Raw genomic sequence first — 18326 nt, forward strand, 5'->3', positions numbered from 1 at the left:
TGCGTGAGTCATGACTCCATGGGTGAAGAAAACTTTTATAACAAAGACGTCCATTTCCATCTTAGAATTAGTAACTTACGCAAGAATATGAACCCAATAAGCTCTATTTTGGGAGGCGTTGAACCTATGTCGTATAACACATTTGGGTAAAAGACAGATGTTTATGGGGATACAGCTCATATTAATCACAAAATTTCTCGCCATTGATAGCCAAAAACTGTTATTGGTGTGATTTCGAAAAGTCTAGTGAGAACATTAGTGTTCAGTAATATAAAAACGGAAAGAATGTTCTTTTAGAAACCTTTTCAATAATTACTCCCTAATCTAATCAAGTAAATGAGTAGTTTCCTATAAACCAAAATTGATAAAGATTACTACTTTTTATGCATAGACTGGCCAAGAAAAAGATTAAGATTAATAAGTTTGTTTTATAAAGAAGATACACATAATACACAGAGAAATCACCAGAAGAGAAATACACCAATCACAAAAATAAAATTTTCAAAAGGATAACACAAACATTAGCTCAGCCACGCTTCACAGGATCAAAATTGGAAACACCAATCACAGCTCCCAAAATGGCAACAAGCACGGCACCACCAGCCCCAATGCTGAGCAAGAAGTTATTCAGCGACGGAGTAACACTAGACGCCGCCTCTGCTACATCAGGAACCACCATCGACGCCGTTAGAGCTGCGGCGGTCAAAGCCGTCACTGCCTTCTCCTTCAAAGAGCTCTGAACCACCAATCGTTTGGATGGTGCAGCCACTATCTTAGACGAAGAAACCTTGAGTGTCAATGGGTTAAAGAAGGAGTTCGATGGTGGGAGCGCAGTCTTGTGGGTCAATGGCATAGCCATGGAAATTGCAGATGTGGAGGCCATTGATGCTTCTTCTTTTTTTGCTTCTGTGTGTCGATCGATGAAAAAAGAATGATGGGTGAGTTAAAGGAAGGTTGAGAGGTGAGAAATGGAGATGAAGGGTATTTGTGATCTCCATATCTTGGAGTCCGATGTGGCTGCTTTTCCACTTGGTTTTGGTGGATAACCTTATCCTTCCATCCATCCATGCAACCTCATTATTTTTAAATCAAAATTCAATTAATTTGTAAAATCAATGTCTATGTGCATTGTGATTTTGTATAGGTTTTCATTTTAGTAACAATAAACGTGTAATTTTGGTTTTTACTTAAAACTAGGTTTTTGCATAGCGATGCATTGACGACAATTTGTTTGGTAAGGTGAATTTTGAGAATTTTATTGATAAAAGTTAAGTATATTTATATGTGATCGAACTCATACGTAGGAAACATATATAAAAATAAACATAAAAATGTAAACAAAATTTTCATCAAAATACAAAGAAGCTCGAATTTATACCAATACCTACATAAAATTAAGTAATCAATATTATTATTTTTTAAGTTAACGAACAAAAATTCAAATAATCACAATTGTATTATATGTGAGCCGAATCATAAGTAGGAAACATACAAAAAAATAAACATGGAAATGTAATATATATATATATATATATATATATATATATATATATATATATATATATCGAATTGTAGACCAACTCAAATTTATACCGACACACATGGTTGTTATGTAACATTCTTTTTCGGATCGTTCTGTGATTTAAGGCTCGTGAGCCGTAATTTGGGTATGAGAAGGTTTTTAGGCTTTAAGAAGAAAGGTTTAGACCTTTTTGGATGTGGGTAAGGTAGGTTGTGTGATTAAAGAGTTCGGTTTGTGCTCTAGAGCCCAATGGTATCGGTAAAGGCATTGGTTCGGACCTTTCATGAATTTTGGATCTGAGCTCGAGTGGGTTTTAGGAAAAATAAAGTTGATAGAAGTGTAGGGATTCTCTTTACCTTTTCGTGGATATAAGGATCGTCGGAAACGGACTTATAACGAAGAAGTTATGACATTCGGAAGTTTGGTGGTTTCAGGGTTCAGCCGAGTACACAGGGCGTACACAAAGGGTACGTGGGGTATACTAGTGAAGTGAGCGGTATGCGCGTACCTTGGCATACGATGGGCGTACTAACCAGGATGGTCACGGGTGCTCTTAGGAGTACGTTGGGCGTACCATATGTACGTTATGCGTACTCCAATTAGATTCAAACCCTATTTTAGGGTCGTGGACCCTATTTAAGCTCCTTATCTCATAATCTAACCCTAATATATTCAGCCTCCGTCCCTGTAAACCCTAGAAAATCGACCCTTAGCCTCCATTTGAGTGATTCTTGAGCTTTTTAGTGATTTAGTGGGTTTTTTGTGTTTATTGTGGAAGAAGGAGCTTCTTAAGGAAGCATTGATTGGCTTATATCTTGTGGATCCAAGCCCTATTCATATTGATCTAGCTCCAGACAGTATAAAGTTTGAATCTTGGTAGCTTTCTCATGTGGATCTAGTTGGGTTATGACTTGTTATGTTTGGCCCTTGAAGAAGACGGATCTTGGTGATCAAACTATTGTTGGAGTAAAGCTTCTAGATCCAGATCTTTCATCAACTTTGCAAGCTACTAGAGGTATAAAGTCTCTATCTTGGTGAATCATGTGTTTGATCTAGCTAGTTTTGGGTTTTATGTACTTTTTGTCCCAAAGCTTTGGTCTTTATGAGTATGGGCTACTCTAGACCATTTGAGTTGTCCTTTCTGAGGTTTTTGAGTGTTCTAAGTCATAAAAATGTGATATTAGTCCATTCCTTCAGTTTGGGTTTTTGAGTTAAAAGTTAGGGTTTGGGTTTGAGCACATTTAGCCATGACAAGGCATAAATTTGGGAACTTTATGTTGTAAAATGCCTTCTTGGACGAGATCTGAGTGTTGGGTGAAAATACTTAACGCGTTAAGTACTTAATGTGAGTTATTGGCCTATTTATGGAGTTAGAGTGCTTGAAATCATGTTTGGGCCCCTTTGAGTCATGCTAAGGCTTAAAGCCTTCGAATTTATGGATTAATTCATTATTATGGGATTATTCTGAGGTGTTAGACACTGGACTTAACGGAATAAGTCATTAGAACAAGAATTGGAATTTCATCGGGAATGCCACATGTAATTACTGGGAAGGCAGTGTGTTCCATCCTGAGTCCCCGTCAAGTGATCCAGCGGCGAACGTCGTGCGTTCCGCCCATGAACGCCATGCGTTCGTCTAATCATTGGAGTTGTGGGCTTGGACTTGTTTTGAGGTTGGGATTTGCCGTTTTGGGCCTTGTTGGGTTGCCCTATTGGGTCTAAGGAGTTATTAAGTTGGGCCTTATTAGGTCTAGTATGGGTTTGGTCCTTAGAGGGCATGTTCATATTGGGCCTTGTGCTTTGGGTATAACCCTGAATGTTATCTGAGAATGATCTTTTTTGGCTCGGTGTGTGGAGTCGTTGTGCAGCGGACACGATGGTAGGATTGTTATCCATCGACCAAGGTGATTCTTCTCACTATACTTACATGTGTGGTAATTTATATGTGACCGGAGGGTCTTGTTTGTGTTATTGACCATAGGGACTCATTCGTATTATTGACCGGATGGTCTTATTGGTTTATATTGAAATTCAATCTTGACAACCTGTGCATTAAAAAAAACAATTTTTTTTAATTAACGAACGAAAGTTGTAAATTAGCATCAAAACATTAACCATTTTGAATTTATATCGACACATACATTAAAACATTAGTTTTTTTTTTTTAAGTTTACGAATGTAACTTACTAAGGAAAACCAAATTAAATATATATTACGGGGGGATAAATACGAAAGTTTAGAAAATAGATGGGATGAAAGTGACATTTTATAAACTTCAAAGTGGATGTGGTGAAAGTGACTTTTTAAAAAGAAAAGGGATGGAAATATCATTTTAGAAAGTATTTTAAAAAGTATATGGTGAAAAATGTCCCTTTAGGGATATAAAAATGTTATTTTTACAAAGTATTTTAACAAGCGGGAAAGATAATTCGTTTTGTAATTTAAATTTTAATGATTGTATTTATAAATAGGTATGCATCGTTACATTTGACAGTTGTTAGAAAGCTGAAAATAGCAAAAGAAAAAAATATAGGTTATATGGAAAAAAAACAAACAAAGTTAAAGAACTGCAAATAACAAAAGAAACCATAGAGGTAAATATTGAAATATAAAAGTTTGGGATTGAAAAAATATTCTAAATAATGCATGATTTGCCGATAATGTCAAGTCTCTATCTTTTTTGAGTCGTGGCCAGCCACGTTCTTTATAAGGCGTGACTAAAATCGACAATTTTGTGTGTGTGTGTGTGTGTGTGTATATATATATATATATATATATATATATATATATATATATTATTCATTTTTATACACATATATGACTTAAGACAATATTTTGTTAAAGTTTGGTGACAAATACAAGTTTTGGAATCATGGTATACTATGACTAACTTTTTAGAACTTTGGTTTGTAATAACAAGGCAAATTAGTTTTTATTTTTTATTATCTTTAACCATTCAATATCATTATTTTGTTACTATTTTTTTATCATTGAAAATTCTTCTAACAAAATATTTATCAATATTACATGATACATATAATCTTATATTCTTCATAACATTTTTTTTTCTAATAATCTACGTTATTAAATATACAAAATGAAAATCAAATGCCAAATATTAAAAATACATAGATGTTATTATATTGTTTTTAACATTTTTTATTTTTATAACTATATTATTGATAAAAATATCACAGATATCAAATATGGCACATATGATATATGCTTAGAGAATGAGCTTCTTTACCCTCTTTTTTTTTATATTTATAAGTAGTCTATACCTATTAAATTTAATACATATTTGGTTTTAAAATATAAAATTTGGGTCCCTCGTTTTTTAATTTTTATACATATTATACTTTCACACCCAGAATCAAAAGTTCAAGCTCCGCGCACGGCAGGAAAATTACAATTTGTGATAATTAGTTTATAAAATATTTCAAATAGATAAGGATAAACGTTTGAATATATATATATATATATATATATATATATATATATATATATATATATATATATATATATATATATTTGTAATTTTTTTTTGATAAATGCTTTAAAGAAGATTAAGATAGTTTTCTATTGCTGCCATAGAAAAGGTAATCTCTAAAAAGAAGATTATTGTATATTATCTTTAACCAATCAAAATAACTAAAAAGAAATATAGAAAACGTTTGTAGCAATTAATCCAGATCTAAATTTGGTTTCACATATGCTAAAACATTGTATATGTTTTGTCGAGCTTTTAAATTTGATATGTTTTCCAACACCCACCTTTTTCAATTTTCCAATTCTGGTTTTGATTATGCTAGAACAAATTTAAATCCATTATTATATATTCTTGTTATAACTTAATTATTTTTTAACATCAAACAAATTCGTCTAAACATAAGCCTATTTGGTATGAGCAACATGATAAGACATGTTATTATACCCAAAATTTGTCAACTCACATGCCATGTCATCTTTAATACCATTTGATTTATATAGGAAATGGTATGCAAATGTTATAGTAATATATTAAGAGAGAGAGAGAGAGAGAGAGAGAGAGAGAGAGAATGGCTTTTGATTGGTTAATTCTCATGTTATTTCTCGTGGACATGATAACATTTCTTAACATAACACCAAATAACACGAAAGGGGCGGTGTACAAGGCACTATAACGCCATTTTTTATTGTTACGTCCGAAAAATACAAAAGCCCGTTGCCCGCTCATAGTAGTCTAAATTTTAGAAAAAAGCTACACGGAAGTAAAGATGACAAAAAAATATGTACCCGATAGGAACCCGAACCCAAGTTGGCCGGGTAAATCCCTAAATTGACATATATATATATATATATATATATATATATATATATATATATATATATATATATATATATATATATATATATATATATATATATATATATATATATAAAAGTAATGTCAATTTTAAATAAATAATGATGGATACTTAAACATTTAGATTATAAAACTGGCAATTTTTTAAAATAAAACGTGAATGGATCGATTTCGATTGTGACAAGTTAACTTGTAAAATAAAAAAATTATCTAAAAGGAAATAAGTCAAAAATGTTGATTGTTAAAGATATTGTATTTTATATTCACTACAACTAATATATGATTAGTATGTGAAATATCTAAATGTGTAAGAAGAATAAAGTTATTTCACTTTTCACGTTTATTATTTACGTAGAAATAGAAATAATTGAGCTTTGTAATTTGAAAGTAAATAAAACTTTCTACTTTTTAATGTCTAGAAACAATAGAGAAAAAATCATGCTTAAAGAAATATAATAAAAGTAGTAATTGATGGAGATCGGGCGAAAAAAATTCATACTTCAAAGCAACGATCTATTTATCTATTACAATAAAGATCATATATTTCAACTTATTCATTTTAAAGTCTAAAACTTTTCAATCATATATTGTGTGCATGAATGCACCAATATGAATTTAGGAAAAAATAAATCATTAATAATAAATGTAAGGGTATAATAGTAATCTATACTATAATTAATTATGGTAAATTGATAAAATTAAATAATATCCCCTTTTAAATTAGGATATCAGTTTTAAAACCTCACCCCCACCAGATTAGGGTTTTACGCTCCCTCTTCATCTCATACATTACCCACACACAGATAGAGACCCAATAGATCTACTCTTCTTCTTCAATAGAGACCCGGTAGAAGTACTCCACACGCATAACAGGTGATGATCCACTTTCCGTCTTAGGCCTCCACACACAAAAAGTTCCCGAAGGTAGAGCTTCCAATTCGTCGGCTTCTGATGATGAACATGAAGAAGATTCTTCTAGTTCATCAATGAACAACTTCCATAATGAACTGGTGATAGAATCAGAAGCATGAATCTCATTATCCTTTGATTTAACTTCATCCTTGATGAGAAGATCGCGATTGAAAAGAGGAAAAACAGTCCAACCTCGCGAATCGATCCCTTTTGTTGAAACCCCTTCTTCAATTAAATCCAACGAGAATCTAAAATTGTCTTCATCAAAATCCCCAAATTCGTGAAATCGACCGGCCTGTTCTTTACATATGACTTTGGCGATAGCCATGGATGTGTTCTTCGATCTATGAGAGATTCTGGAATCGGCTTCCAGGTATGCACTCTATTATCTTTTTTATTGTAAATTTAGTCACATTCATGTATTTATTAATTACATATGTTGTATGTTTAATCAAATGAAGTATAAAGATTTGTGCATCTGATTTTTCCCGCCAAATGTTTGTTAAAATGCTTGAATCAAATATTTCAGCCAATTTTTTTTTAATATTTGAACTATCACATGTCTCTCATACTAGCTTGGAATGATACGAAATTTGTTTCTACATATTCTCCTTTATGTTAGATACAAGTTAGGTTCAGAAGTCATTTAAATTTGATTAATATTGGTTGAGTTATAGTCCTTCGAACATACGATGTTACAGCTGTATTTTTAGCACTCTTTGTTCAGAAACATTTGTGATCTTTGAACTGTCATATTTACCACATTCTAGCTTGTAATAAGCTAACATTTTTCCAAAGTATTGTCCTCTGTGTTAGCTACAACGTAGTCATTGTAATTAGATTAAGTCGATAATTTGGATCAGGTGACTCGGGGAATACTTGATCAAGTGACTCGAGTACATTCTGTTAGAATAAATTAAAAGTGTTTAATGTCTAACACATTCTGTTAGAATTATAGTTTTATTCTGTTAGAATATACTAAAAGTTATACTATTTCAAAATTGATTATGTTTTTTTTTTTTATTTAGGTTTTGAAGGGGCTGCCATTGAAGTGGAAAATGAAGAAAACATGGAGAACGGGAGTATTCTAGCATAATGTTGTTATTTTTTAAAAATGTTATTCATTTTTGTTGATGTTCTTTTAAAATATTTTATAACTATATTAAAATGTATAAGACTTTTAGTTTGTAAGAATATGTATGAATTTGTATTTAAGTTCGGATGTATAAGAATATATTAAAATGTTTGTTATTTTTGAACATTTGATTTAAGAATTTTGTTTTTATTCAATAATATTCTATTATAATAAAATCCTGAAAGAGTATCATTCTAACAAAAAATATTCTGATAGAATAAAATCGGTAAAAATTGAAATTGAATTAATTAAAAAATTCAGATTTTTTTAAATTAGGAGAATTAAACATCCCTAAAAATCCAAAAATTACCTTTTATAAATGTAGTTAATTGTCCAAAATACCATTTTGCTAAAAATTGTGTGATTATATGGTACATGTTACCCATTATAATATCATACACTCTCAAATCATATCCATTGATTAATTTCATTCGTTGGTCCAAATCTGTCCCGAAAAAAATTTCTCTAAAAATGATAAAAATTTAAGTAATACTTTTACCCACTGTTCTAATGACTTTGTAAAAAAAATTAAAAATAAGGTGTTTTAGATACCAAATTTGATTTTAAAAGATTAAAAGTGTAAAAGAAAAATGTTGAACATAATTGATCCAAATATAGGTGATTCAAAAATATTATGATCTCTAACTTATTATGATCTAAAAATATTTTGATTCAAATATTTTATGATCATAAATTATTATATCTTTTATGATTCAAAATTAAATGATTTAAAAAATATAATGATGCAAATATTGCATTGAACAAAAACTTTATATAATTCAATATATTATGATCCAAAATCATATAATTCATAAATATTATGATCCAAATTACTATGATTCAAAATGATATGTGTCACACCCCCGGTCGGCGGCTTAAATGTTGGGCGTGCGACATGGGGGAATTTGGATAGAGGCATATATATATATATATATATATATATATATATATATATATATATATATATATATATATATATATATATATATATATATAAAAAGAACATTGCACAAAAGTATATCACAAACGATACTTTTATTTATTATAATTTATTTTAGATTACATTATTTAAAAAGGTCAAACGTACATCTTGAAACATAACTAGAAATGACAAACAGACGAAACTAAACTCCAACAAGCTTCCTCAAAAACCTCCTCCTCGACACGATTATCTTCCATATTCATCTCCTTAAGAATACATGTATTTTTTAGAAATTCGACATAATGTTGATGATTGCACAGGTTTTTATAGTTCTCAACTTTTATTTAGTTGTATTAATTTAAAAATCCTTCTTTTTAGAAAAAGCTTTGTTAAAAATATTTTATCAACCCTAACTTACTATCATTTCAGGATATCTAAAAATCTTATCTTATTATCTTTTAAGATATTATATTAATCCTAATTTACTATCTTTGTAAGTTAACTAATTCTAACGTATTTTATCTATCACTCTAAGGCGTTCCTAATAGTAGTTGGATCTCTAAGGTGGTTGTAATGTAACGTTCGCAAATTCGGGCTAGTCAATTTAGAGACAATAAACATCAAAATGACATTTTATGGAAGATTATTTAGAATGAATAATATTAACCAACATTGGAATCTGAGTTACAACGAAGAAGTTATGGGCCGTCGAAGTTTTACGGCTAAACCGGCACGGAACCGCGTAACGTAAAAAGTGATTTTTTGATAAATTACTTTTTAGCCTTATGGTTCTAAACAAAAGTAGTAGTATACGTTAAACTGAGAGTGTGCATAAAAAGAATGTCCAAATCTGACTTCGTACGAGGAAGTTATGATTTTTCTAAGATTTGGCAAAACATTATGCAGCTCAGAATTCGAATATTAGATCGACCGATTTTTAGCCGACACAACCTAAACGAGAACCAAAGATCTTGTTAATAGGAGCTCAACAATAAAAAGACAGACGAAAACGGATGTTGAATGACAAAATTATGAATTTTTAACGAACTTTACCTGTCCCGGCCTATTAAAAATATAACTTTAAAAATAAATTCAAAAATAGCCAAAGGAGTCTAAACGAAAGTTCTAGAGTACGTCTCCACCTACATGTTGATATAAAGAACGTCAAAACGGAGCTCGTATGCGAAAGTTATAGAATTTAGAAATTTAACAAGGTGGTTGCGAGGGTACAGTGTACGCCCCGCGTACATAACCTGTACGCCCCGCAGTCTCGCAACTCATGGATCTAGATCAAAATGTCGCCCCACCTGAAGCTCGCCACTCGGCCCTTCTTACGCATAGCGTCACTTCATACGCAAGGCGTAGTGAGTACGTCCAGCGTAATGCGCAACTAAGGCCTATAAAAGGGATACGAGGGTCTCCATTGTTTTCCACACCAAAGCCATTTCTTTCTCTCTCTAACTTCTCTCTAAGCCCTCCCAACCCCTAGTAACTTCTAAGTGCTAAAGGAAAGCCTCCGGGGTGCCAGAAGGCTCCGAGAAAAAGAGTTTTTCGGCTCGAAAGGTTCTGCCCCCGCATAGTCTGGTTTCTAGCAAACCTTCCGGTAAGTGATTTATGCTTACCATACTTTAAGTATAGCTTAGGTTTAAATTTATTATCGTTATTATGAACTTATAAAAAATACACACACACACACACTCACACACACACACACATATATATATATATATATATATTATAAAATATAATATATAAAGTGTTTGATAATATCTTTTAACTACTCGCGGTACGGGGAATCTGGTTTGAAGGGCCGCATAGGGTTGTTGGATTTCAGAAGTGCTATAATGCCAAAATGGTCCTGCCCTCCGGTGTTTCATGACTGGCCCCTATTTGTACATAGTGGTTGAAAAGTATTGTTTAACACTTATAAAACAATGTCGCTCGTAAATAGTCTCTATACATCTTAGACTAAAATATAGTGGTAATAATACTAGGTTTCGTTGAAGGAAACGATTGTTAGAAGCGAAGTGTTTTCCGAATTTCGAGTCATCACTTTAACAAGTGAGTGCATAGTTATTTTCATCTTACACATAGATATGAAGTATTTAATATAAATTACGTGTTATGTGTGCATATTATATGTGTTCTTGATATCTATGTTGGATGAACGATTTATATATGTTTTAAATGATTTAAATTGTATATGTATTTTATATCTACGAATATGTTAGGTAAAACATGGGTAGATGAATAACAAGGGATGAAAGCTAATATAGATGAACATTGGCAGCTATGGACTTAGTGCCCTATGGATGAACATTGGCAGCTAGGGACTTAGTGCCCTATAGGTGAACATTGGCAGCTGCGCCACAACCTGTAGATGTTTTTAAACTATGATGTACTCTAAACATCGTAGCAGCTGCACCTATAGGATAGTATTGGCAGTTACGACTAATAGAGAACATCATAATCCTGACAGTTGTGCTTACATGATAATATTGGAAATTGTGCCTAATAGATAACATTGGCAATGATGGATTGCATGTCTATTCCTTAGGAAAATCCTTAGGAATGAATGAGTAAATGATAGATTATTCTTAGGGTAAATCCTTAAGAAATAAAGAAGATAATGGGGATGGGTAATTGGGTGAATTGTTTGATGATGAAACGTAACAACTTTATTATTATGGGTTGAAAACCCTATGTACTCACCAGCTTTCTCAACCTAACCCACTCGGTTTATTTGTATAATAGGTGTCGATACAAAGCTACAATACACTAAGAGATAAAAGGAGTCGTAAATCACTAGTGTAAATGAATGTAAGGTCTGTGTATGTTTATGTTTCTGTATTGACGATGACATCCCAAAGTTTTAATATAAACAAAATACATTTATTCGGAAATGCTTTGATAATATATTTATCATGTTCTCTGAGAACAAATTCCGCAATATTATTCTTAGAAATGAATACTCTAATTTTCAAATAACAATAAATAAAATTTTTAAAATGACTGTGAATTTGGGGATATCACATGTAATGTATTACCATGAGCCCCCATAATCGACGTTGTTTGACTAATGATTACTCCGCTACGACGCTTCATCAGACGTCGAATAATGATGAATAAGAAAGATATCCTATCGGGATTGTAGCTAGCAATCATAGGTCGGAGTGTCAATCCCCGTATAAATCTATACATATCTTTCTAGCTCTCGCAAAATTAACGATTACAGGTATCAGGTAGCCGACTGTAATCAGGCTAAGGATGAATATTAACAACTCACTAATGCATTAACCTTATGTATTTATCTTTTATCGTTTATCTATTATCTTTCTTAGGGATTTCCTATAAATATCATAGTATAAGCCCCTTTAATTTTATATTTGATGATTATATCTTTTAGATCTCATAATTATTTTGTGTGTGTGTGTGTATATATATATATATATATATATATATATATATATATATATATTTGTGATACATTTATAGACCCTAATTATAGTTATCTGAAAACATGATATTTGGGCAGAGTAACAATTAGCTACAGTGCATATCCATATATTTGACCAACATAACTTCTAGATACTACGTTATCCTAGGGATTTGGCCATTATAACATCTAGGTATTAATATCATAGCTTACAACTATACATAGTATCTATAGGTACATTATCCTAAGATTTCTAGCTTTATAAAACGATTGATATTTATGGATATAAATATATTTTGATAAAACAATTTCATAAGCATGTATCCGCCCCCCAAAAAAAATTAAAATAGTGCAATAGGGGTCATGAACTTACCGTAGTCACGTAAGACTATTGATGTAGGGTTAGATCAGGCTCGACTCCGGGGACCGCTCTAAGGGCAGCAACTTCGATATTTTCAGAGTGAATGATGATTGAAGTTGTGAAGAAGTGATCTACATAGCCTTCTATTTATAGTCATGAATTTGGGGTGCGTGCGCCGCAAATATTTGTGTGCGTCACGCGTGATCATCATGGCTCCATCCAGAGAAAGCCACGTGGCACATCCCAAATTGGCCATGTTACTCGCAATCCAATCGAATCCAGTGTCAGGCGCGCGATGGACATAGAATCACACCTCACACGCACGAAAAGATTTTTCAAAAATCATAACTTCTTCTTGCGAGCTCCGATCTAAGGCATCTCTATATCTATGTGATGATCTCAACGGGTACTACAACTCTCCTTTAGGTTATTTTGGCTAGTTTTGACTTTCATTTTTGTAAGTCCCTAATCTGCCTGTGTATCAGTCAGATCCGTTTGATGGTGCGAAATCCCAATCAAACGGATGATGTAAGATCAAAAATAAAAGATAAGGAAAAGAAGAGTTAATATGAATCTTGTATGTATTGATATGAATTAATGTTCCAGATACAAAAGATTCACACACATACGCTTCTTATTCTCTCTGGCCGTAAACTCCTTCTACTGTTTCATCAATCATTATTCCTCACCCTAACACCTCTATTTATACTTGAATATGGTCCGGACACACGTGGGCCGTAAATGAGTTTACGGCCGTAAGGTGTTTACAGCCGTAAACTAGGCCATAAAATCATAAAATATTATACAAAAATACAATTGCCTAGAAAAGTAAAGTATAAACCATATTTTAACCCAACAATCTCCCCCTTGGTTTATAGCTTTCTTTTCTTAATGACCCAACAAGCTCCCCCTAAAAAGTAGTTGGCTTTGCTTGTTAATCTTCATTGGGAACTTGGCTTCAGCATTAATCTTCAAATTCTTCACAGCATCAGGATGAACATATGAATCTTCCATGAATGACTTCATCTTGAGCAGTTGGGCTTTTCTTCAGAGTTTGGCATTGATCGCACATTGGGTGAGGATGCTTGACGTACTGATTCTTGAAAGATAACGCTTTCAGCTTGAGAATCTTCAGAGAGAACATCAGAGAGAACAAATCTTCTAGATCACTTCAGCATGTACAACAATAGCAGCAGACTGATTGAGGAGGCTTCAATGCAATCCGTCACATAATCTTCAATTGCAGCTTCACCTTGCTTCTAGGGTTGAAGGATTGAATGTTGAAAGAATAATTTTCATTTCTTGCTCCTTCGAATGCGAATTCTTCGATGCTCATGGACGAAGCCTTTGGCTCAGAAATCTTCAACACAAACTCCATGAGTCTTATCTATACCTGAAATCACTTTTCAAGACAAAACAAAACTAAAAGAAAACTTAGCACACAAATTAAAACAAAAATATTTTTGGATTTTTCATATTTTCTGAAAAAGAAATAAAACAGAAATAACACTATTTTTTTTAATTTTTATTTTATTATTATTATATTTTTTTGTTTTTTTTAATTCTCCCCTTTTATTTAAATTAGAAGAATACTATGAACAAACTTAACAAAAACAAAAATAATAGCTAACTTTAAGAGTGATTTGGGATCAAAGTTTTTAGACAACCTTTATCCACTTGTCGGTACCTTCCATATTCACATCTTTGTCTGGTCAAGCTTGCGGATCGGAGTTTGCGGCTCTGTTGGAGTATACGGCTCGGATTTCGGCTCGGCTAGGGAAGCCGGCTAAGCAAGCCGCACAGCGTTTCAATAAAAAGGAGGGCGCGTAGCGATTTTAGGGGGTGCCGGGATTCGAACCCGGATCTCCCGCATAGAAGACCAACGTCTTACCAGTTGAACTAGCTTGAATCTTGTTTTATTACTCCGAAATATGAAACTTAAACACTACCTGTCGCTACCTTCTTTCGAAATTTTGACACTTTTAACCCAAAAACTCGATTTCTTTTAACTTTAAATTCCTTTTTTCATCCAAAATTAAAATAATAATAATAAATAAATAAAAATATATAAATTAAATTAAAATTAATAAATAAAAATTGAGAGAAAAATATTTTAACTAAAATAATTTTTACACACCAAATTTAACCACTTTAACCTTTGTGATGCTTGGATCAAAGTTGTTGGACGACCTTATTCCGCTTGTCGGTACCCTTATCTTCACATCTTCGTCTGACCGATTTCCAGTATTGTGGTCCACTTAAGCACGCAAGATTTGTGACATTTTTGGACATTTTACCATTGACATAATTCAGGCATATACCTAATTGTAAATTTCTGTAATTATGATAACTCCTAAATTTTAAATAAATTCACCTTATGACCATTTAACTGACTACAACCAGGGATATTGTTGTCCACCTAAATCGAGCAGCGAGATCTACAGACAATCTGTATGAGTTCAATTTTAAGTGTACTGGAACGTGTTTCCCGCTTCCTGATATGCCCCAGCCATCAAGAACTTCCAGAGTACTCCTTACACCGGGTGAGCAGACAACCATTCAGAGAGAGAAGAGATTCAGAATTCTATTGCTAACTACTTCATAGGGGTTGAGAAGAAGAAGGTTGCATATGCTGTGTACCAGGTCGGATTAGAAGTCGCGTAAAGGAGACATCATATGGCTAACAGATGAGAAGTATTTCACACATACATTTCACACACACACACACACACACACACACACATATATATATATATATATATATATATATATATATATATATATATATCCTACAGAGAAATAGAGTCGCATATGTTGTGTACCAGGTCGGATTAGAAGTCGCGCAAAGGAGACAACATATGACTAACAGACGGAAAGAAAGAAAATGGTATTCTACAGACCTAATTTATCAGAATTTACCAGTCGCCCCATCCAACCGGAATTAAGGACAAAATCCGCACATCGAGGAAAAGTTAAGCCATGGTTCAAAGTACGGGTTCAATTAATGTGACGAGTAGATTCTCATGTTTATCTCCCTGCTCAACCTATCCGAGCGTCGTGACATCAGGTTAAACGGATCTAACTAGGTCAAAGTTTGTCGAGTCCTCAAATTCATTAGGTTCAACTTTCCTAGTCAAGTCCATTTTAAAATATTTCGTGCCTACCAGCACATCGAGTACAGAGCGTAGACGATTCAACTTAGGTACGTTACACCGATTCAGGTTGCCCTTTATCACTTGTTAATATCATTTCCCATCACAGTACTTACAACCGAGGTTGTCAACAACAATTTTTTTTAAAAAATATTGAACAGAAATGACACTATTTTTGGATTTTTGTAATTTTTGTTATTTCTCCCCCTAAATTTGTGCATGGGTGATAATACGTTAATGCGCAAATTTTAAACCATCCTGAAACAGAAATTAAAAAAATAAACTAAGACGACCAAAAATAAATTGAGAAGAAAAAGAAAAAGAAAAAGAAAAAAAACTTAAAAAAACCTTAATCCTCAAAACGTATCATTTTCAGAAATCCAACAAGCACATCGAAACGAGCTTTGTTAAAAGGCTTTGTGAACAAGTCTGCCACATTGTTATCAGCATGGACTTGTTCGATTCGAATTAAAGATCGTTGGACTGGGTTTTTAGCTATTTCGATGTGCTTGGTTTTAGAGTGTTGGACTGGGTTTTTAGCTATTTGAATTGCCGCTTCATTATCACAATAGATAGGGGTTTCGATGTAATTCAAACTGTAGTCCAACAGCTGATGTTGGATCTAGATAACTTGAGAGCAGCAAGCTGATGCAGCAACATATTCTACCTCTGCCGTTGAAGTCGAGACAGTGTGCTGTTTCTTGCATTGCCATGAAACTAATCTGTCACCTAGGTATTGACATCCTCCTGAAGTTGATTTCCTGTCAAGCTCACATCCTCCATAATTACTGTCAGTAAAAGCATAAAGATTAAATTCAGAATTCTTCGGATACCAAAGACCCAATTTAGGGCTTCCTTTGATGTATCGAAAAATTCTTTTAACAGCAATAAGATGAGAGAGTTTAGGATTAGCCTGATATCGAGCGCATTGAAAAACTACAAACATAATGTCAGGTCGACTTGCAGTAAGATACATCAGCGATCCGATCATCGATCGATAGAGAGTTTGATCTACGGGTTCGTCTTCTGGATCTGGAGTCAGGAGAGGTCGTTCAGCCATCGGTGTAGAAGCAGATTTAGCATCGTGAAGTGCGAACTTCTCAAGAATATCCTCCACATACTTGGCCTGATGTAGCAAGATTCCGGTTGAATTCTGTTTAACCTGAAGCCCCAGAAACATGGTCATTTCTCCCAACGAACTCATTTCAAATCTTTTCTTCATTACACTTTCAAACTCTTTGCAAAGCTTTTGGCTTGTTGATCCAAAGATTATGTCATCGACATATATTTGTACGAGTATCTGGTCTTTGTCGACATGCTTTATGAACAATGTTTGATCAATAGTGCCGCGAGTGTAACCGTGTTCGAGCACATGCTCTGTTAGGGTTGCATACCATGCTCTAGGAGCTTGATGCAACCCATATAACGCTTTGTCCAACTTGTAGACATGATTAGGATACTTTGAGTCGACAAACCCTGGAGGTTGATCAACGTAGATTTCTTCCTTCACCTTGCCATACAAGAAGGCAGTCTTGACATCCATTTGAAAGACAGTAAAGTTCATATACGAAGCATACGCTAGGAAGATACGAATGGCCTCCAAGCGAGCTACTGGAGCATAAACCTCAGTGTAGTCAAGACCCTCGACTTGTCGAAACCCACGTACTACCAGTCTGGCTTTGTTTCGCACAATAACCCCTGAATCGTCCTGTTTGTTGCGATAGACCCATCGTGTATCAAGAGACTTCTTGCCCTTCGGTAACCCAACCAATTTCCAAACACCGATTTTTTCAAATTGATGCAATTCTTCATGCATTGCATCCACCCAGCTAGGTTCATTTAGAGCCATTTCTATATTCTTGGGCTCAATTTGAGAGATAAAGCAAGAATACAGACATGTATTCACGTCTCCACTTTGAGTTCTAGTTTTAACACCACCATCTAGCTGGCCGATAACGTTTTCGATCGGATGATCCCGTTGAACCCTAGAAGGTATCTCTTGGCTAATGTCATTGATAGAGACAGGTAGAGTGTGAATGTTAAGACCTCCTTCATTTGGTTGTTGAGTAGTACCAGATGGTTCTGCAACATACTCATCTACAATAAGGTCAGGAAAGAGTAATTCCATCAGGGTTGAAGAGACAGCGGAAGCATCATTTGGAACGAACTCTTTCTCTGAAGATATGTGAGGTCTCGATTCAGCATCAGAAGAATCAGTGTGGTCTGATTGAGGACTGTCATGTCCCATGAACGGCCTCCCCTGAGGAGTAGCAGAGGACTTTTCCGAAGATGTTGCAGAAGAATCCCCCTCAATTGCAGCAGAAGGCTCCCCCTCAGATGAAGCAGAAGATTCTCCCTTGCGCGAGTCAGAGGACTCCCATTCAGGTGAAGCTTTAGACTTTCCTTTCGATGAATTAGAAGGTTTAGATACAGGCTTGTATACGACTTCTTCGTCTTCATCTTCAGAGATACTCTTCCAATGCGAATCAGTTCTAGATACATCATTTGAATACACGTTTAAGGATTTGAAAAGTGACGTGT

General features: G+C 33.7%; 1 protein-coding gene across 1 annotated transcript; it reads right to left on the reverse strand.

Annotated features, from left to right (window-relative positions):
- Window positions 1-408: 408 nt before the first annotated feature.
- On the reverse strand, window positions 409-966 carry PSBX (photosystem II subunit X). The gene has a single exon (XM_079008966.1). The coding sequence runs from the start codon at window positions 881-883 to the stop codon at window positions 527-529; it is 357 nt and encodes a 118-aa protein (XP_078865092.1). The 5' UTR covers window positions 884-966; the 3' UTR covers window positions 409-526.
- Window positions 967-18326: the final 17360 nt, after the last annotated feature.

This window comes from Lactuca serriola, chromosome 7 (assembly GCF_051521515.1).
Source record: "Lactuca serriola cultivar US96UC23 chromosome 7, Lser_US96UC23_V15, whole genome shotgun sequence".
NCBI lineage: Eukaryota > Viridiplantae > Streptophyta > Magnoliopsida > Asterales > Asteraceae > Lactuca > Lactuca serriola.